Source organism: Amia ocellicauda, chromosome 18, assembly GCF_036373705.1.
Source record: "Amia ocellicauda isolate fAmiCal2 chromosome 18, fAmiCal2.hap1, whole genome shotgun sequence".
Lineage (NCBI taxonomy): Eukaryota > Metazoa > Chordata > Actinopteri > Amiiformes > Amiidae > Amia > Amia ocellicauda.
In genome coordinates this window covers 26,134,283-26,157,133 of record NC_089867.1, presented here as the reverse complement: position 1 = coordinate 26,157,133, position 22,851 = coordinate 26,134,283, and the positions used below count along the sequence as shown (strand labels likewise).

Genomic DNA, 22,851 nt, shown 5'->3' with positions numbered 1-22,851 from the left:
CCGACAGCCTATTGAAACAGCAAAAGGCTACACAGAACACAATTCAGGAGGGGCTTCCATTCATAGTCCCAGACAGGTAAGTATACATGATTTTCTCTTTGCTGCCTAGAATCAGAAATTATGAAATGTCTTTCAATAGCCTGAATAGGTAGTTACCCAATGTCACTTTCCAAGTTAAAAAACGGATAATTAATCAATATCTCTCATGGCATGATGGTGTTTCAAGGATTACAGCCGATAAAACTGGATTTTACCAGTATTAGGATATTTAGCTCTGCCCCAGAGGATCTGCTTACTTCTAAAATACTGTTGTCCTCTGGTGTAGAAATTGTATTCCCCAAGAAAAGCTCGCCACCGCCTTCGCCACACACTGCCTTCCTTCAGGCCCGTCGACCGTGACCGCTGCACTGCTTGCACACTTCTTGCTTCTGAAAGAAAATAACTAAAATATATGCACCGGATAATTATAATGTCATTATATCAAAAGCACAGCAATCAAATAATTAAATAATCATATAATATCAAAAATAATTAAAAAGCAACAACAAAGACATGGAAAGATAAAAAGTTAAAACAACAATACAAATGTATTACCAGTTACCAGTTGAAAATCCTGTTGGCCCAGTAATGTATGTTTGTGGTCTTTTTCCTTCAAGGAAAACAAAACATTGCTAATGACAGGTGCCTTTTCTTCCGAATGCAATCAGACATTCTGTCACAGCGTTAGGTGACAATATTGCTGTGGTTCCCACAATGATGTATCAACACATCAAGACAGGTCTCTACAAAATGAGGTGAGTCTGAGTTATGTATTCGTCATTTTAATTTACTTTTCTAATTACTTTCAAGGGTGACTACAGATGATCTGATGTTTCAACATTCATACATGATACATGCACTCAGATTTAAATTAAATGTTTTTGTTTAACTGTTATTCATGGTAGAATCAGTCTGATTCTCAAAAGCTTGCTGATGGGTGAAATTCATGCAAATACAGTATTGTAATTCCTTTCTTTAAGTTGTCCATGTGACATTCAGTCTTGGGGAAAAACAGACCATACACATTCTGTTTAAAAAGCAAAAAATGTGTGTTTTAAGAACAGTATCTTTTCTTCAAAAGCCACCCTGTTGACTAAAGTGCCTGGCAGGCCAAAGCAGTTATGTTTGGGACAATTTAATATGTTTTCAATAAACATTTTTTTCCATTACTGAATTGTGTTCAAAATCAGAATATTTTTCAAAAAAAATGTTGTGCTGGTTACTAGTTTAATTTTCGTCTTGTACTTTCAAGCAAGTTTTCAGCCTATATCAGATTGTGTGAATTTCCAGCTTTTAACCCCCATATGGCCCATATGTTATGCTGGATAGCTTTGAGATGGTGTTGATCTGCTAACATTTGGCTCCACAAGACTTTGGTTGGTGGCTTAAGTGAAGCCTAGCTCAGAATTATTTTAATTTATGTAATATGTATTTATTTATATGTGCATGTTCAGTGCAGAAGACCCTGGAAATTAAGTGGATAACCTAAATAAAATGAACTTTCCATGCTGAAGAAAAACTCTTTAACATGCACAGGTTTTGACCTTGTTTTAGGAGGCAGGGTCTAATCCAATGGGCTTTATTTAACACAGAACAGGTGAACAGAAACAAAGCTTGGCTGGAGCAACACTGTTATAACTCGCACACTCATTCTCTGAGCTGGACTGAAATCCCCTGCGTGGGAACCGGGCACCCTTATTTATTAACTTGTGTCCCATGACTGGCTCCCACGATCACGGCTCCCCCCTCGTGTTCCCGAGCAGGGCTAACCCCTCACCCTAGAACCAACCCCCCTAATGTAACACAACCACCCACACAAGCACAACACAAACTGTCCAGTCCCACAATACCCAGACAGACACACACAGCCCCACATGTCCCCCCCCAACCGACCCAGATCACTATAATATATATAGGGGATCAAATACTTATTTCACTCATTAACATGCAAATCAATGTATAACTTTTTTGAAATGCGTTTTTCTGGATTTTTTTGTTGTTATTCTGTCTCTCACTGTTAAAATACACCTACCATTAAAATTGGCTGATCACTTCTTTGTCAGTGGGAAAACGTACAAAATCAGCAGGGGATCAAATACTTTTTTCCCTCACTGTATATAAATATATATGTTTGTGTATACCCATATTCACATCTTCTTCCTATTACTTGTATATTAAATGGATGAAATTGGATGAGACCTGTTGAATGTATTTATTTTTATTTCACCTATTTATTTCAGGTGGGAGACCTTATGCCTTCTCTGCATGGTCATGCTGCTCTGTTTAGCATTCTATCCCCACTTGCCCAACAGGTAAGATTTGTGCCTAACCCCTCCCCACCTCCTGTTAAAATACTTACATAAAACACGTATTTTCTGCTTTCAGTTGTGAAAACCTGAGCCATGTCATAAAATAATAAAGCTGGTTCTATGGGTTTTCAAAATGAATTACGGACATTTTTGTGTCCATTCTAAAACATGATGGAACACGTATGGAAGAAAATGTACTGGTTCAGGTTTTTCAGCTTTAATAAATATAATCATTTTTCAGTTAAACAAATTTCACAGTATAAAGATTGACTTTTCCCTTCCAGGAAATGTGTGTGGTGATGTCATAACCTTGCAAGAGCTTGCATAGTCATCATCATTCCTGTGAATTAAAAAAAAAAAAACAGAAGTATTTACAAGTTGCCACAGACAGAGACAGGAGAGTACAGGTGAGAGTTTCAGACCACCAGTCTGGGGCCAGTTAGGTGTGAATTGGGGTAGGTAGACAAAAGCTACTTAAAGCAGCTGTTGAGAAAGACCTGCGCTGTTTCTCGCTGACAAAAGTTAGGCAGTTGACTAGCAGCAGGAACCATGAGATGTGTAAAAAAACAATAAAATAAAAATAAAACAAGTAACATTTAGAAGCATGTGGCCACTACAGTGTCAGTTTTGCAGAATGATTGCCTTCCTGGATGAACTCATTTGTGAATGTTGTCGGCAGGTTGAAATCCTGGAGATCAAGGTTTGTGATCTTGAGGCTCAGCTTGTCGATCTGCGCTGTATTAGGGAAATTGAAGAATTGGTCAATCAGCACATGAGAGAGATGGTGTGCACGCCAAAAACTAGGAGAGTTGAGACCTCAGAGCAGGACAGCGTAAAGAACTGCTGGGTTACAGTTGGTCGTAACCGCAGAAAAGGGCGTGCACAACCCCTAGAGACACCCCAAGAGCTTGAATTGCCCAACAGGTTCCAACTGCTGGACACCGAGTTAGACAGTGACAGCTCAGAGGGTGATGGGAGGGCAGTTGAGCACCAGAGCACCATGGTACCCACTCCTCCCCCAGAAGAAGGAGGTAGTTATAGTAGGAGACTCAATTCTTAGAGGTGTAGATCACACAGTGTGTTCTAGTGACAAGGAGACCCGCATGGTATCTTGCCTGCCTGGTGCTCAGGTTGCAGATCTCCCTAAACTAGTAGACGGGCTACTGGCCAAAGCCGGGGGGAATCCACTGGTCATGGTCCACATTGGAACCAATGACATAGGAAAAGGTAGGACAGAGGTTCTACAAGACAAATTTAAAGAGTTAGGAACAAAACTAAAGAGCAGAACCTCCTCGGTAGTTTTCTCTGAAATACTTCCAGTACCACGTGCCAGGCCAGGGAGACAGGCAGAGATTTGAAAGTTTAACACGTGGTTAAAAGCTTGGTGTAGGGAAGAGGGGTTTAGGTTTATGGAGCATTGGTCTTTCTTCTGGGATAGATGGGACCTGTACAAACCGGACGGTCTACATCTAAACAGAAGGGGGGCTAATGCATTGGGAGAGCGTATGTGCGGTGAAATTGAGAATCATTTAAACTAGGAACCAGGGGGGCAGGGAGCTCTGACAATGGGAGATGTTCCACTAAGGAAAGAAAACCAAGGGAAACTGCTAGTAGGAAAGTCCTGAAATGTTTGTACCTCAATGCCAGGAGTATAAGGAACAAGATGTTAGACTTAGAAGCCACAGTGCTGGTGTGTGACTATGATGTTGTAGGAGTGACAGAAACATGGCTTACAGAAAATGTTGGGGATGAATACAAGTTGAAAGGATACACAGTTTAGGAGAGACAGGCAAAACCGAAGAGGGGGTGGGGTAGCATTATATGTGAAAAATGACATTGAGGCAGAAGAACTTGTCTTAGATCCCAGTAACGGAACAGAATCTTTGTGGGTGAAACTTTTGAACAAGAGATCTGGAGGATTAGTGGTAGGAGCGTGTTACAGACCACCAAACTCATATATTCAGAAAGATGCTGCATTGTACAGGGTAATTAGGACTGCATGTAGCAAGGATGTGGCTGTTATAATGGGGGATTTCAATTTCCCAAACTTAGAATGGGAAAGCCCAGTGGGGACTACAGAAGCAGAAATCGAAATGGTTGAGATGGTAAATGACTGCTTTCTAACTCAATTTGTCAGGGAACCAACCAGAGAGAGTGTATGTATTGACTTGATCTTTTCAAATGACCAAGATAGAGTCAGGGGGACAGTAGTTAGAGAACCAATGGCAAATTGTGATCACAATATGGTTAGCTTTGAGGCATTCTTTCAAAAAACAAGGTCCAAGTCTAAAACAATGGTCTACAATTTTAGAAAAGCAAACCTTGAAGGAATGAGGTGGCACTTAGAAGAGGTAGACTGGAGTCCATTGGATACAGAGTCAGTTGAAAATGGATGGGTATATTTTAAGAATATTGTGACGTCCTCTAGGACCAAAGGAAAGGATCCAAGTGCAGGCTTTTAGAGTTGAAGCAGATAATCCAATAAGGGCAAAACGAGAGAGCATAAACAGGGACAGTCCAGGTCAAACGATCAAGCAAACAGGCTAGTAGGGAGATCCGAAAGGGGTAAACGAGAGGTCAAAAATACACAGGAAGGCAATCAAGAAACAAGGCTTAGAAAATGATCCAGGAGAGAATGCAAGACTTCACGATGAATCTAGGAAACAGAGGGGTTTAAGTACTGTGATGGAGAGAGGGATTGAACAAGGTGAATGAAGGATTGACCAATGATAGGAGAGGAGGACAGAACAGGTGCACCTGGTAGGGAAGAATGTGGAAAGACTGGTTTGACTGGATAAAGGAAAGGAGAAGCACTAAACTAGTATTCGGGAGAGGGAGACCTCTGGTGGTGAACTAAGGTAGAAACAGGGGAGACCGTGACATTACCCCCCTCCCCAGAATCGGCCTCGGCCGGACCAGGGCGGTGAAGACGGCGGCGAGGACAGCCACGAGGCCGAGGAGCAGGAGCAGTGGGATGAGCCCTGTGAAAGTCCGCAATGAGAGACGGATCCAGGATATCTGAGGCAAAAACCCAAGAGCGTTCTTCAGGACCATACCCCTCCCAGTCAACCAAGTACTGCAGGCGTCCTCTGTGGCGACAAGACCGTAACAGGGTCCTGACTGCATATGCCGGACCGTCGTCGAGATCCAAGGGAGGAGGAGGCGGAATAGAAGAAGAGACCTGATGAGAAATCAGAAGGAGAGGAGGGATCGGGGGAACAGGTTTTAACAGAGAAACATGAAATGATGATGCTATTTTGTAGTGAGGAGTTAACTGGAGATGATGGGTGACTGGATTAATTTGTCGGAGGATAGGAAAGGGACCGATGAAGCGAGGACTCAATTTCTTAGATGGGAGTTTAAATTTAATATCTCTAGTTGATAACCAAACCAACTGTCCTGGATGATATTGCGGAGCAGGTTGTCGATGACAGTCTGCCAAGGTCTTTTGATGGCGGATAGCTCTATGGAGACGGACATGTGTTGCATTCCAGACATCTTCACTGCGATGGAACCAATCATCAACTGCTGGGATTTTGGTGGATTCCTCATTCCAAGGAAACAGAGGCGGTTGGTATCCTAAGACACACTGAAAGGGGGTGAGGCCTGTAGAAGCATTGGTTAGGGAATTCTGGGCGTACTCTGCCCATGGCAAAAAACGACTCCAATCATCTTGGGAAGTATTGCAGTAGGATCGAAGAAAGCGTATGATCTCCTGGTTTAGACGTTCTGTTTGTCCATTAGATTGTGGATGATAACCAGAGGTGAGACTGACCTTAATATTTAGAGCCTTGAAGAATGCAGACCAGACGCGGGATGGGAATTGGGGACCTCGGTCAGACACAATGTCTTCGGGAATCCCATAAATGCGAAACACATGATGGAACAGGACCTCCGCAGTTTCAAGAGCAGTGGGAAGCTTCTGTAAGGGTACAAGCCAACATGATTTAGAAAAACTATCTATTGCCACTAAAATGGTAGTATAACCCTGAGGGCTAGGAAGGTCGGTAACGAAATCAATAGAAATGTGTGAATTGGAAGAGGTTCCAAGAGACCAGAGAGGGGATGTCGTGAAGACTTAGACTGGGCACAGATGGAGCAAGTGTTGACAAACTGGGTAGCATCTTGTACCAGAGTGGGCCACCAGCATTTCTGTCTTATCAAGGTAATGGTACGATGAATCCCTGGATGTCCAGAAGTAGGGTTAGAATGAATCCATTGAAGGAGTGTGTGACGCTTGGATGAAGGTACATAGATCTTATTAGAAGGACATGAGGAAGGGGCAGGTTTAGAGGAAAGTTCCCTTTGAAGTTGATCCAAGAAATTCCATTTGATAGGAACAACAATACAGGTAGAAGGTAGAATGGGATCATCAGACAGAGGTTCATGAACAGAGTCAAACTGACGGGAGAGAGCATCTGCTTTGATGTTCTTGGATCCTGGGCGATAAGTCAGGGTGAATTGAAACCGAGTGAAAAACAAATCCCAGCGCGCTTGACGGGGGTTAAGGCGTTTTGCTGCTTGAATATATTCCAAGTTTCGATGATCTATGAGTACCAGAAAAGGGTGTTTTGATCCCTCCAGCCAATGCCTCCACTCCTCAAAGGCCAATTTCACTGCCAAGAGTTCCCGGTTACCGATGTCATAATTCCTCTCTGCAGGTGATAATTTCCTAGAAAAGAAGGCACAGGGATGAAGCTTAGGTGGTTGACCGTGTTGTTGAGAAAGCACTGCCCCAATGCCATTTTCAGAAGCATCTACTTCCACAATGAAAGGGAGATTAGGGTCTGGGTGCTTGAGGACTGGAGCAGTGGTGAACAGGGACTTGAGTTTGTCGAAGGCGACTTCAGCAGAATCCGTCCATAATAAACGACGAGCAGAGTCCTTTAATAGAGAGGTTAAAGGAGAGGCGACCGAACTGAAGTTTCGGATGAAGCGACGGTAAAAGTTAGCAAAACCCAGAAAATGTTGCAACTCTTTAGTAGTTTGAGGTTGAGGCCACTCAGTAACTGCTTTCACCTTCTCAGGATCCATATGAACTCCACTGGCATCAATGATGTATCCAAGAAATTCACATTTCTCTGCCTTGACATAGAGTCCATTTTGTAGTAGACATTGAAGCACCTGACGAACCTGGGAGATGTGTTCAGAGAGAGTAGAGGAGTAGACCAGAATATCATCAATGTAGGATATCACAAAGCGATGAAGATAAGGTCCTAATACCTCATTTACAAAAGCTTGAAAGACTGAAGGTGCGTTGACCACACCAAAAGGCATGACTAAATATTCATAGTGTCCCGAGTTAGTAATAAATGCCGTCTTCCACTTATCTCCTTTTCGTATCCGGATTAGATTGTATACACTACGTAGATCAAGTTTTGTAAAGTACCGAGCTCCTCTTACCTGTTCCATGGCAGCCGGAACTAAAGGTAAAGGATATCTATACATGACCGTAAGCGAATTAAGACCCCTATAGTCAATACAGGGTCTTAAACCACCGTCTTTCTTTGCCTATGAAGTTCCCCGTGGACCCCAAATCTATTAAAGCAGACAAAAAGACGTGTTGGGTGTGGAGCTGGATGCGTACTGAGAGCATACAGTGAGCAGGTGTTATCAGGGGACAAGTACTCACCGATTTCTGTGGAGTGGTCGAAGATCCAGGAAGATTAGGACAGGCGTCTCGGAAATGACCGGATTGACCACAATACAGACAGAGGTGCTTTTGTATCCTCCTCTGTCTTTCCTCAGCAGGTAGTCGAGTCCTTCCTATCTGCATGGCTTCTGGTTCTGTATCGGGGCTAGGCTTGAAAGAAGATCTGGTGGATAACTGGGATGTAGCAGACAATGACCGTTTGCCTCGGGATCTCATAAGGTTGTCGAGTCTAATGGCAAGTTGAATTAACTGTTCCAGATCAAGTGTGTCTCCCTTGCAAGCTAATTCTGCTTGTAAATCATCACATAAGCCACAACGAAAAAGAGCGATAAAAGAAGGCTCACCCCATTCACTTATCTCGGCCAAGGTCCTGAACTCCAGAGCATATTCAGCGGCAGAAGAGGTACCCTGACGGAGAGAGAACAGTTGTTCACCAGCGTCCTTTCCAGCTGTCGGATGATGGAAAACCTGCTTGAAATGTTCAATGAAAGCTGAGAGAGATCTTGTTACTTCACCCTCACGAGCCCATACAGCTGATGCCCACCAAAGTGCCTTTCCGGTAAGTAGAGTAATAATAAAGGCGATTTTAGCATCATCAGAAGGGAAGGAAGTTGGTAAATGGGTTAAATAAAGGGAGCACTGTAATATAAAACCCTCGCAGCGGTCTGGTGAGCCGTCATATTTGTCTGGGATGGCCAAATGTACAGGTCTATCTGGAACTGGGGAAGCTGACGAGCCTGGGGTTGCTTCATGCGTTGTCTGTCTTGTGGGCTCGAGAGATAAAGCAGGTAATCTCCTCATTAGCTGTTCCAAAGTGGAGTTGATCTGACGTAGCATCGCATCGTGTTCTCCCAATAATGCCCCCTGAGCCGTCAAAGCTGCCGCAACGTCAGGTAAAGCCGCTGGATCCATGTTAATGGCGAAGTCTTCTGTGACGTCCTCTAGGACCAAAGGAAAGGATCCAAGTGCAGGCTTTTAGAGTTGAAGCAGATAATCCAATAAGGGCAAAACGAGAGAGCATAAACAGGGACAGTCCAGGTCAAATGATCAAGCAAACAGGCTAGTAGGGAGATCCGAAAGGGGTAAACGAGAGAAGGAAGCAAGAGGTCAAAAATACACAGGAAGGCAATCAAGAAACAAGGCTTAGAAAATGATCCAGGAGAGAATGCAAGACTTCACGATGAATCTAGGAAACAGAGGGGTTTAAGTACTGTGATGGAGAGAGGGATTGAACAAGGTGAATGAAGGATTGACCAATGATAGGAGAGGAGGACAGAACAGGTGCACCTGGTAGGGAAGAATGTGGAAAGACTGGTTTTACTGGATAAAGGAAAGGAGAAGCACTAAACTAGTATTCAGGAGAGGGAGACCTCTGGTGGTGAACTAAGGTAGAAACAGGGGAGACCGTGACAAATATACTACTTGAGGCTCAGGAGCAATTTGTACCAAAACTTAGCAAATTGAGGACCAAAAAACACTGGCCAAAATGCTTTAATAGAGGTATGCAAAAAAATATCAAGAGAAAGAAAATGTTGTATAGCACATACAAAAGGGATGGTGACGAAACAAAATACATAGAATATGTTGAGCTGCAAAGAGATCTTAAAAAAGGGATCAGGAAAGCAAAGAGGGAAATAGAAAGAAACATAGCTCTTGGAGCTAAAACCAATGCAAAGAGCTTTTTTCAATATTACAACAGCAAGCGGTCAATAAAGGAGGAAATGAAACAGATAAAGGGCAAAAATGAAAGTATCTTGGAAAACGAACAAGATGTGGCAAATGTTCTAAATGAGTATTTCACAGAGGTTTTTACAAAAGAAAAAACAGATAACATGCCACAGGTTGACAATCAGTCCAGTCAAACCCTAAGAGAGATCAGGATAAATGAGGAGGAGGTACTAAAGGGACTAGCAGAATTAAAAACCAACAAATCACCTGGGCCAGATGGGATATTTCCAACAGTACTTAAAGAAATGAGGGAAATTATTTACAGGCCGCTAACTCAATTATTCCAAATGACACTTAGAACAGAGGATGTGCCCACTGACTGGAAGACAGCAAATGTCATACCAATCCACAAGAAAGGGGACAAAACTGAGCCAGGAAATTACAAACCAATCAGTCTCACCTGCATCACTTGTAAAATGTTGGACAGAAAATAGAGGAGCATCTTAATGAAAACCATATTCTTGGAGATAGTCAACATGGGTTTAGACGAGGCAGATCATGTCTTACTAATTTATTAGAATTTTTTGAACATGCAACTGCAGCTGTAGATCATGTGAAAGCATATGATATGATATACTTAGTTTTCCAAAAAGCTTTTGATAAGGTTCCACACCAAAGACTGATCCTCAAATTGGAAGCTGTAGGCATTCAGGGTAATGTAAGTAGATGGATTATGAACTGGTTGATGTATAGGAAACAGAGGGTGTCGATTAGAGGAGTTGCTTCTAACTGGAGTGAGGTTGTTAGTGGAGTTCCACAGGGATCAGTACTGGGGCCTTTGCTTTTTCTAATCTATATTAATGATCTGGACTCTGGGATAGTTAGCAAACTTGTCAAATTTGCAGATGATACTAAAATAGGTGGCTCAGCAGATACAATCTTGGCAGCACAGGCTATTCAGAGGGACTTAGATAATATTCAGTTGTGGGCGACACCTGGCAGATGAAATTCAATGTGTACAATTGCAAGGTATTACATGCAGGTAACAAACATGTACACTATAATTGCACTATGGGAGGAATAGAACTAGATGAAGTAACGCATGAGAAAGACCTAGGAGTCTATGTGGACTCCTCACTTTCTCCATCCAAGCAATGTGGGGAAGCAATAAAAAGGCAAACAGAATGCTAGGGTATATTGTCAAAAGTGTAGAATTGAGAACAAGGGCAGTTATGTTCAGACTGTACAATGTGCTAGTTAGAGCTCCTCTGGATACTGTGTGCAGTTCTGGGCACCACACTTCAAGAAGGATATTGTTGCTTTAGAGGCCGTTCAGAGGAGAGCAACCAGACTTATTCCAGGTCTGAAGGGAAAGTCCTACTCGGAGAGACTGAGGAACTGAACCTTTTCAGCCTGGAACAGAGGAGACTATGTGGGGACTTGATTCAAGTCTTCAAAATCATGAAAGGCATCGACCACATCAAACCAGAGGAGCTTTTCCAGATCAGCAGGGACACACGCACCCGGGGACACAAATGGAAATTGGGCTTCAAGGCATTCAAAACGGAAAACAGGAGACACTTCTTCACACAGAGAGGCGTCATAATCTGGAACAAACTCCCCAGCGATGTGGTAGAAGCTGAAAGTTTGGGAACATTTAAAAATAGACTGGATAGGATCCTTGGATCACTTAGATATTAATGGACACCAAACGAGCACAATGGGTCGAATGGCCTCCTCTCATTTGTAAACTTTCTTATGTTCTTCTTATGATCTTTTATGTTTACTAATCCTCCATTTATGCACACAAGAAAGTTTTTCCTGTATATGCCTTTCACATTGACACTGAGTGTGAATACAATTCTTTGTGCTACCTATGGAGAATTCCTCTCCATTTCCATCCTTTCCAATCAAAATTAGTAGTTCTCATCACTTTCTGTATCCTGACAGAGCTGCAGACCCAAGTTGCAATGAAGCCCCACCTTTGTTCAAGACCAGGTAAAGAGAGAAGCTTTTATTCTCAGTTTCCATCACATGTGTCCACCCTGATCAATCTGCAGCTCTTGTTCTGTGTTCTGGCAACTCTTCTTTTCAGCCTCTTATGATTAACAGAGCCACAAAATACTGAGTTCACAGGTGACTACAAGTACCAGGCTTGAGTGTGCAGCACTGTAGTGAGCTTTATCCATACAATGCCAGCACTGTCAGTGACTTCTGAGAGTTACTCCAGTTTAAGTGACTGGGAGTGGGGCTTTTTCATTTCCCCCGTCTCAGTAATTTACTCCATGGTCACTCCTATTGTGCCAAAGATCGTGGTGACTTAGAGGTGTATTGTGTGTAGTTTATGCTGGAGTGAACTGAGACATCAACACCTTGTTTTGCTGAACATACTGTGACATTGTGAAGCATGCTGATACCCAAGTGTTAGGTTCAATATATTCTGATTCTGTTTTTATGGAGCAAGGGATTGACAACACCTTTGAAGTAAATATTCAAAAACTCTATTTCTCCTGTGTAATAAGTGACCAGTGACCAGCGTCTTTCTCGCAGAATCTTTCTCACCCTGACTGATCCTAAAATTGGAAGCTGCAGGCATTCAGGGTAATGTAAGTAGATGGATTATGAACTGGTTGATGTATAGGAAACAGGGTGTCGATTAGAGGAGTCGCTTCTAACTGGAGTGAGGTTGTTGTTAGTGGAGTTCCACAGGGATTAGTACTAGGGCCTGTGCTTTTTCTAATCTATATTAATGATCTGGACTCTAGTGCATTATACAAACTTGGGGGGCACTATGTAATTGTCAACTGGTGATTTAGCAATACCATGTGTAGGAGGGGTATGGCGGATCAGCTTGAAGGTGTTTAATCTCTGCAGCTCCCAGCATAAATCTGTACAATTTAAAATATTTTAAACAGTTTGGTTTAGGATGTAGTGGTTTTAGTAAGTCCCAGGACACACCGATGAAGAAGTAACAAGTTTATTACAGAAAACATAAATACAGGTTAACCTGGAGCTCTCCTCTCACATGAAGTGAAGAAAAGAACTCAGGATGTGAGTTGGAGTTTTGTATCTTCAGAGACAATGGGTAACAGTCTTCTCTGTCAGAAGTGATTACATCTCATTATGTTTACCACATGCATAATAATTAACACAGACCTAATTTTGTTACTGTTGTTGAAGTGTTTGATGAGTTGATTGGTGATGGTCAGCATTTGTAGGCAACAGATGTTTATCAAAGACATTGTTGTGAGTCCTTAAACAAATACCTGTGCACTAAAGCACACAATATCTATACTGTTTGACTGTTTCAGCTGATTGAATATCCAGAAGACAGTGGTTGAATGAAATCATGAAAAGACAATGCTTGATTGAAGTAACCTCTCGGACAGAATAAATACAAATTAATGATTGCTTCATAGATAAACTGAAACAATGTATAATATAACAACATGAAACAATTAATAATATATACAGAATATAAAGGAAATAATAAAAGTAAATTTTCCCACTACAAGGAATATTTGAATGTTTGGGATATAATCTGTTTTTCCTATGTAATAAGTGACCAGTGTGTCTCACAGTTTGAGAGAATATTTTTTTTTTTCTCTTTATGTACAGATCTTTCGAATGGATGAAACCAAGAAGCATTTTACCTCATGGTACCAAATTATTGCAGGAAAAGCATATTACTCCCTCTAAAGATAGCAGGTATGTGAAGTAGAATGACACTGACGGGTAATTTAATTAAATTTAATTAAATCCTTTAACTTTATGCACTCACACAGACACCACGTTTTTCTTGTAGCTATTTATAAAGTTTTAAACGAAAGCAATTGGTTTAGCTACAAAGGGCCCTCAGAGCTAGTGGTTTTGTGCCTCAAGAGCCAGAACTTCCTCCTTTCCTAAGGAGTACAATTGCTGACAAAAACATTCATACATGTGTAGAAAATATCTATATGCATCTAGACTACGACCTGAAAATCAAATGCAGTGTCGGAAGGGTACAAAACACCAAAAAGTTAACCAAAAAACATATTCTTAACGTCATATGAAGACACGCATTCATAAGACCTGCTTGCAAAACTCATATCCATATGAGTGCACAGATTTGGGTTTATCCACTGAATGGGTTTACTATTACTATGACTTGCAAAGACTGAATATATGGTCAAAATATGTCACAGGCATTGACATACTTAATTGTAGCGTGCCAAACAGTAGTGTAGGGATCTCGAGCCTCACTAAGAGGCCTGGACCTTTTATTGAGATGGTAAGATCGCTGCATTGTAGCGCGGAAAACAGAGTTCGAGTTATCAATTTTACCGTTTTGTTCTGTAACACTGTATTACAATGTTGCATTATGTACTGTACATAATATGGATACAAAAGACTAAAAGAGTGAAGTTGCTTTGTTAAAGCGGAACTTTTTTTATCTTAATTCTGTTAGTTATACATTACAATTACATACTACAAGGTGTCTGACACAGGATATGTTCCATTTTGTATGCTCACTTTTTCATCCTATGGGCAGCGCCATTTTGGATTTCAAAACAAGGTTACGTACAAGTGTGATGTAGTTGCAGCCCAGACTGCCTTCAGGCTACCCTGAAAAAAGGCAAAAGATATATTGTTATTGCGGTAAAACGGATACAACCAAACATTTTTCATTACCACAATACCTTCAGCCGTGTCAATTAAAAGGAAGGTAGATGCAGAGTGTGGCAAGTTTAATGAGAAGTAGACAGATGAATACTTTTATAGAAGGAACATATAGATCCCTAGGAAAGAAAAATGTCTGTGATTTGCCAAAACACCATTACCGTTTGCAACAAGAAAAAGTCAAACAGAATCTCTTTAAAAGGAAATTAAAAATGTAGCCTCCCTGAGGCTACAGGAAGTGATATGGTATCACTTAACATAGTGCCCATGCTGTACAATCACTACTGTATTGTAATGTTGTTTTCATACTTTAATACAATCTTATCTTTACACACAGGTGCATATTACCTTCTGGCACCAACTTAAGACCTGAAGAACATATTGATTACTTGCTAGATCTCTGGTAAGTGCAGTGAAAAGACAAGGACGGATAATTGAATTATATCAATTATATTAGATGGGTTATATTATATGTACTATATATGTTCTTTTCCTATCACAATAATAGTCAGAACCCAGAACCTCAACAAAAGCACATGAACCCAATCTCAAACCCAAGACTATTGTATGGCAGAACTCTATACCAAATGGAGGCCCCACTTTAGTGGGGAAGGTAGCCCTACATTTCAACCTAAATCACTGGGCCAAATGCATCTTTACTACACAAAATGTTACTGAGAAACAACCTTGTCTGAACCACAAATAAAATATGGAAAAGTTTGTTAATGTCTTGGAGACAATTTTCCATCCTGGAGACTCCAGAAGGAGTGGACACTACTGATCAAAAGTTATCTTTCAAGTCGGAAGCACTGCCCAAGGGGGAGGGGTTTCTGCACACTGCTGTAGGAACTTGCACTTACAGCGGCAGGCCCGCTAGGCGCTCCACTTGTTGCAGTGGTGTTCCAGTTGTTGTGTGACGCCAGTGCCGCCTCTGCTGCACGTTTCCCTGCTCAGTGATGAGCTCCTCTCGCCCCTGCCACTGTGCCATTTGTAGCCACCGCAAGATGCCGCAAGTCGCACAGGTGGGGAAGTCTTATGCCCCGTCTGTCTGGGCACAATTTGGCCGGGACTTCCGGATCCGCTACGGCATGCCCGGAGGTCCGCCGTTTCACCGGGCGCCGCAGCACTCCAGGGCTGCAGTGACGGAGATAGCCATGCGCCCCACGCTTGCGTCTCCTCCTGCTCCTGCTGCTGTGCCAGCTGCCGCTACTGTACCTGCTACAGCCGTGCGCGCCCCCACGTCGCTGCATGTGCACGTGGCCCTCCTCCTCTTCAGAGTCGTCCCACGCCCCCTCCCCGCCACACCGTCAGCGACTGTGGTCTGGCTCTGTGGACAGGGAGCGCGATCAGGCAATCCTGGCCTTGAATAGCAGGATGGACCAGATCTGCGCTCTCCTGGCCACAAAGGCAGCGCAGGCAGAGCAACAGATGCTGCCCCCCACCCCTACACCATGACGCTCCACTGTCGGTTCACACCTCGCTGGTGGAGACTGAGGGGAGTCTGTCTGCCCCATCCTACGGCGAGGGCAGTGGACGGGCCACCTGGGAGGAGGACCGCCTGTCTCTGGGTCCTCATGAGGACTCAGAGTTGGAGGTGGAGCTCATGGAGGAGGAGTTGGTCGCTTCCACCCCTCCTCCTCCATTGAGCGTGGACACCCCTCCTGCTCCCAGGGACAGGACAGGGAGTTCTGGGGGCGGTCATTCAGAGGGCTGTGGAGTCTCTTCAGCTCCCCTGGCCCTCTGACCCTGCTCCGCTGTGCTCCACATTTGAAAGGGTTCAGTGCGTGCAGTGGCCCACACGGGCCCTCCCGCTGCTGCCTGACCTCCTGGAGGAGTTGAGAGCTACCTGGGACCATCCAGCAACAGCCCCCACACTAGAGAGGGGAGGCTTATGCCAGGACCCAGGGCGTGGCAGAAGCAGGCTTGGTGGAGTTCCCATGTGTGAATCCCACAGCGTGACTCCACAGACCCAGTGGTCCTGGAGAAGGTCAGGAGAGAGCAAGCAACAGTTCTGCTAATAGCCCCTCGGTGGCCTCACAGATTCTGGTTCGCAGACCTGATCTCCCTCCTCCACGGAGAGCCTTGGCAGCTCCCAGTGAGAGCGGACTTGTTGTCCCATGTGCAGAGCACGCTTTGGCACCCCAATCCGGGCCTCCTCCAGCTCTGGGCCTGGCCCCTGAGCGTGAGCGACTGATTGCTTGTGGTCTGTCAGACCACTATTCAGTCGGCGAGAGCTCCCTCAACGAGGTCGCAGTATTCCTACCGCTGGCAGACGTTTAGCACCTAGTGCCAAGACGGCAGTCAAGACCCAATTCATTGCCCCATCGGGGTCATATTGCAATTTCTACAAGAGCTGTTGGACCAGGGCAAGTCCCCGTCCACACTCAAAGTGAATCTGGTGGCCATCTCCACATGTAATGTCTGGATTGATGGCGAGCCCCCTGGGTCTCATTTCCTGGCTGTGCAGTTTCTAAAGGGAGCTCAACGGCTGCAGCCTCCTCGCACCCCTTCACTGCCCGCATGGCGTCTTGATGTAGTGCTGGACACACTTTCCCAAGCCCCATTTGAGCCACTGAACTCAGCTGAGCTGAAGCTGGTGTCACTTAAGACTGCGTTTCTACCCAGTTTATGACTGCGTCACCACTGCAAAAAGCTTGAGCGAGGTACAAACCCTGTCCGCACACCTATCGTGTGTCCGTTTTGCAGGAGATGGCTCTAGGGACACGCTACGGCCTAATCCTGTGTTCCTCCCAAAAGTGCTGTCTCCATTCCATGTCAACAGGTCTATTGAATTGATAGCTTTACATCCTCCTCCCTTCGCTTCAGAACAAGAGAGTCAGCTGCACCTGCTTTGCCCTGTGTGGGCCCTCAGGTGCAATTTGGAATGCACTAAGGCAATTTGGTGTTCAGACCACCTGTTGGTATCTGTTGGAGCGCGGACACAGGGCCAGGCGCTTTCAAAGCAGCACCTCTCGCATTGGATTGTGGACACCATTACCATGGTCTACGAGTCCACCAGGACCCCGGTGCCTGAACACCTGGTGGCCCACTTGACTCAAGGTGTTGCCACATCTTGGGCCCTTTTTCAAGGCACCCCTTGGCAGACATTTGTGCGGCTGCAGCTTGGGCCTCGCTGCTTACATTTGCCCGGTTCTACAGGTTGGACATGACGGGACCGGTCCTACAGTTGGCTGCAGTCGAGCCCCAGTACCCTACGGGCTCTGGCTCCTGCCATTCCTCTCCCAGTCTGCCTCTGTTAAGTGCATCCTGAGGGAGCTAGTGAACCGTTTTTTTCCCTTCCACCGGACTATGCCTTCCAGACGAGCACCCATGCGAGCTGCTCCTGGATTTACTGACAGCCCTGTCGTTGTGTTCCCAGGGTCTGTCATGCAGCCTACAGGCACATTGCCTTATGAGGCCGCCCTGTATATAGTTTGTTCATTATATATTGTGTTGCGGTGGTGCATGCGTCTTGCCTGTAGCCCGCTCTGTATATATATAAATGTGTTAAACTGCAGAACTGTGGCTTCGTCTCATGTGTGCAGCATGAAGTTCACTGCCGCTGTTTCCAGCTGATGGCGCTCGAGTTTCGCTGCCTTGCTGTGTATATAGTTCCTTGGTCAGCAGGTCTCTGGCCCGCTCTGGCTGTGTACACCATGGAGCAAGGGGACCGCTGCTGTTGTCCTCCAGCGGAGGGCGCTTGAGTTTCTCCAGTGCCCCGCTGTGTACATAGTTCATTTATTCACACAGTAAGAGCTGTAGTTGCCCTGCACTAGCTGTGCTATTTGGCAGGTGTGAACTGCTCCTGTGTTTCCAGCATGAGCTGGCTCCTGTGCCCCATGGTGTATATAGTTTGTTTTTCACAACATGGTCAAGTTGGTGTGGCCTTGCTTCCAGCTGTGCTGGTGGAGCAAGCGGCCACCGCTATGACGTCCCACTGCCATGATAGTGCACGGAGGCTGCACAAGTTGCTTAATTGCCTGCGCCGGATATTGTGCAAGTAGATTCTGCCTCGTTCCTAGCTGCACTAGTAGAGCAGCTGGCCTTGTTATTGTAAGCAGAGGGCGTAAGAGTTGACCTCTGTAGCCCCACCTTGTATATGCTGATTCTAGACAGTTCCTGGTAAGAGCGTGACTACAGTCCTCGCTCCTAGGCGGCTCACGTGCGGCCCATTGGAGCCCCTGAGGTTACTGTCTGGAGTTGTGTTGCAGAGGCTCCTAGTGGTACACCTCGGGGCAGGCTCCCTTATCAGCTCACTGCCTCCTCCCTTGCGAAAGCTTGGTTATACAATAACCACTCCCCCTTGGGGAGTGCCTCCGACTTGAAAGATAATGATAGGTTGCGTATGCAACCCCCGGGTTATGTGAGAAAGGAAGCACTGCCCAAGGGTTGCAAGGTCACGCGGGAGTCCTGGAGGGGTTTCTGCGCACTGCTGTAGCAACCTGATCGAAACGTCACTCTATCAGCTGCCATTGGCCCCTGTGCTTGTCACTCAGAACAAGTCCCTGCCCACTTCCTGTTCTATAAAATGTGATGTCAGCGCAGGTTCGTCCTCTTTTGCCATTTCGCCTGGACCCAAGAATGTGAGCTCTCTGTGTCTTGTCTGTGCATTAGACCCTTATTGTTATTTAACAATGATTATTTGGTTGGTTGGCTTCACAGCTGTGCTGTTCTCCACTGTTTATTATTGTCTGTGTCTATTTGTATTATTATTAGTTATTATTATTAGTGCTTTCTGTTTCAGTTTTGGCTACAAATACTACACCTTAAAAATAATAGTCGTGTTTATATAGTGCCTTATATATCTGAATAAGGAAGCACTACCCAAGGGTTGCAAAGTCACGTGGGAGTCCTGCTCCCTGCAAAAGAGGACAAACCTGCGCTGATGTCACGTTTTATAGAACAGGATGTGGGAAGGGACCTGTTCTGAGTGACGCACGCAGGGGCCAATGGCAGCTTTGATAGTGACATTTCGATCAGATTCCTATGGCAGTACGTGGAAACCCCTCCCCCTTGGGCAGTACTTTCTTTTTCAGATAACCAGGGTTGCATTCGCAACCTATCGTTTTATTCACACACAAAAACAATAAATAAATAGATCAGTTAAAATGGGCAAACAACATTTAAAAACAATGAAAAAAAGAAAAACAGTGGGCTGGTACTGTATATCCAATTTCAAAATAGTAAAGTGCAAATGAAAGAATGTATCAATTCAAACTTTTCATAAAACATTTTTTTTTTTAATTGCGCAGCAAGCAGCAATCATGATTAAACCAAAGGAATTTCAACAATAGAAGTTTAAGCAAAACAAAGCAAACTAATAACCATATAGAAAACTAAAAAGTGAAATAAAATGCCACTACAACCCATACAAAAGAAAACAAATGAAAACCCAATAGTGCAAACACAACTAGTAAAAATAAATAATGAAAACAACACAACAGTGATTGGTGCTTGCTAGAATAAAAACACATGAAATTAACAATTGAATGCATTAAAATGTGCACATTACATATCAAAGCTCAATTTTCCTTCCTGTTCACACAACCACGTGCAGATTGATTTCATGAAACCACTAATAAAACTGGCTGTATAAGGGTAAATGTATTCTGTACAGCGTGATGGGAAACAAGTAATGCATGCCAGTAAAGGGTCTCCTGTTGAAGCTGCAGTTTTCATGGAAGCACATTAAGTTCTTCTGACAATACAAAGAATCATTGTCTCCTAAATTATTAGACAGTCATGGGCATTAACAGACCCCTGTATAGAACAATGTGTTGAGGAATCTGCATGAGCTCGGCCAGTTTCTCCCTGTAATCCAAAACTGCAGAGTGAGAAGAGTAGGGCCAGTACTTCAGTAGAATGGCAGACATGACTTTTACATGCAAACTGTGTCAGTGAATTTATCTGCAATCTTCACTAAACATCTCCCTTCCTTCAGCTCCAGGAAAGACGTGCAGACCAGCACTTCCTGGGGAGCGCCGATCATCTGGGATGGCATGTTTGATCCTGAACTCTACGATGCGTTCTACACAGAACAGAATGTCACTGTAGCTCTGACAGTGTTTGCTGTTGGCAAGTAAGAATGGCTGGAAACGCTAAAGCTTTTGTGGCCCAATTTATTACTATTACATAACTGTTCAACTGATAATCATTGATAATCCATTTGATCATTAAAGCAATGGAATGTTGTAATATCTAAAGATTGTTATATCCATAACAATTGCATAAGCAACTGATGTAGTTAATTTAACTTCAGTTCAATTAAATTTTAATTAAAAGTCACCACCTGCAGTAAGTACACTCTATTAATATGCGGGTTAGGATTAGTATTACACGTAGGACTCGGATTACCTTCTGTAGCCCATTAAAATTATCCATAATGAAAATCCCTCCTCACCAACCTTTTGTTATGCTATTGATACCAGAGACCTCCTGCCATCAGCCAACTGTGTCCACTTTCTGTGAATCAGCACACCCCTCAAGAACATGTAGGGAGACTGGACAGGTCCCAAACTGTGGAATATTACCAGGGTGGATTCTACCCAGTTTATGACTGTTTCATTCCTTACAATTGAATAATTATGAAGCATTTACAAATATAGTAAATCACAGACAATTCTATAGATTTTATACTCCTTTGATTTGTGTCCTTTGTAATCAGTTTTATTGTTTTTTCCACATTGATAAATGACTGTCTGCTTTCAGTGACAGATCTTTGTGTGTGTGACAAGGGCAGGAGTGTCAAAGAGTTGTCACTCAACATCCTGCAAACAGCTAGTTGCACTGCACACTCCCCAGACAGCCAGTGTGCAGCAGCATTTGGTGCTGAATTAGATTTACCCTTCATGTCTGTGTTTTCTGTTCTGAATGTTTTTTCAGTTGAATTTCCAAACATCCTTCTATCCTGAAGAGCTGTGTAAGAATGAATTGTGTATTTCCAGTCAGACCTTGTGTGTGTTTGCAGATACCTGGATGCCTACCTCAAGGATTTCCTCACCTCTGCAGAGAAACATTTCATGCCGGGCTTGCGAGTGGTCTACTACGTCTTCACTGACAGCCCTGAGAGGGTCCCCGAGATCCAGCTGGGGCCACAAAGGAGCATCGTTATCATGAAGGTGGAGAAGCACAAACGCTGGCAGGACATCTCCATGATGAGAATGCTGACCATCAGCAATGTCATAGAGTCCCACATCCGTCACCAGGCCCAGTACGTCTTCTGCCTGGACGTGGACCAGATGTTTCTGAGTCGATGGGGTTCGGAGGCTCTGGGAGACTTTGTGGCCCAGTTGCATGCTGCCTTCTACAACAAACCAGAAGACAGTTTCACCTATGACAGGAATCCCAAGTCTATGGCCTACATGTATAAGGGTGACCACTACTACCATGCAGCGATCTTTGGAGGCACGTGGGAGAACGTGCAGCGCCTGGCTGAGAGCTGCTACCTGGGCATTATGACGGACAAGCGGAACGAGGTGGAGGCCCTGTGGCATGATGAGAGCCACCTGAACAAGTACTTCTGGATTGTGAAGCCAACCAAAGTGCTGTCCCCTGAGTACTGCTGGTCAACTATTTTTGAGGGTGGCAGCAAACTGCATTTTGCCAGACTCCTCTGGGCTAAAAAGCACTACAATGATCTTAGGCAGTAGTTGGGTCATTTGCTGGAGCCCATATCTAGAGCAAGAAGCAAGCATATCTGTTTTTTTCTAATGATAAAATGGTTCCCAGTATTTTTATGTTCAGCTACCCTAGCAGGAGTGGGGTATTTAAATACAAATACCCATATAATGGATTCATATTAATAAACAAATATATATATATATATACCGTAAAACTTCCAATACTCGCCGGGTCTCAAATAGCAGCTGGTCTCCAATAGTCTCCTGGTTAATTTGCATAATCATATAAACAAAAGCCAGTCTCTAATAAACGCCGGGTCACGCATTTTTCTTCTTTTCAGTAAATATATATATACCATATATTAATTTTAAAAAACACCATCACGTGTGTTTTTATTAATTATTTCTAACTTTAACTATATATATATACACACACATACACTCACCTAAAGGATTAATAGGAACACCTGTTCAATTTCTCATTAATGCAATTATCTAACCAACCAATCACATGGCAGTTGCTTCAATGCATTTAGGGGTGTGGTCCTGGTCAAGACAATCTCCTGAACTCCAAACTGAATGTCTGAATGGGAAAGAAAGGTGATTTAAGCAATTTTGAGCGTGGCATGGTTGTTGGTGCCGGACGGGCCGGTCTGAGTATTTCACAATCTGCTCAGTTACTGGGATTTTCACGCACAACCATTTCTAGGGTTTACAAAGAATGGTGTGAAAAGGGAAAAACATCCAGTATGCGGCAGTCCTGTGGGCGAAAATGCCTTGTTGATGCTAGAGGTCAGAGGAGAATGGGCCGACTGATTCAAGCTGATAGAAGAGCAACTTTGACTGAAATAACCACTCGTTACAACCGAGGTATGCAGCAAAGCATTTGTGAAGCCACAACACG

At 43.9% G+C, this 22,851-nt stretch overlaps 1 protein-coding gene across 1 annotated transcript; it reads left to right on the top strand.

The window, feature by feature from the left end:
• Window positions 1–710: 710 nt before the first annotated feature.
• LOC136713956 (alpha-1,3-galactosyltransferase 2) lies at window positions 711–22,125 on the top strand. The gene is made up of 7 exons (XM_066691210.1): window positions 711–794; window positions 2,280–2,351; window positions 11,620–11,667; window positions 13,288–13,377; window positions 14,666–14,731; window positions 20,270–20,407; window positions 21,296–22,125. Exons 1-7 carry the CDS (start codon window positions 754–756, stop codon window positions 21,975–21,977), a joined length of 1,137 nt encoding a protein of 378 aa, XP_066547307.1. The 5' UTR covers window positions 711–753; the 3' UTR covers window positions 21,978–22,125.
• The last annotated feature ends 726 nt before the right edge of the window (window positions 22,126–22,851 follow it).

Coding starts and splice junctions, on each gene's coding strand:
- LOC136713956 (XM_066691210.1), top strand. CDS start 754: ATGATGTATCAACACATCAAGACAGGTCTCTACAAAATGAG. Junction 795..2,279: donor ACAGGTCTCTACAAAATGAG/GTGAGTCTGAGT, acceptor TATTTATTTCAG/GTGGGAGACCTTATGCCTTC. Junction 2,352..11,619: donor TATCCCCACTTGCCCAACAG/GTAAGATTTGTG, acceptor GTATCCTGACAG/AGCTGCAGACCCAAGTTGCA.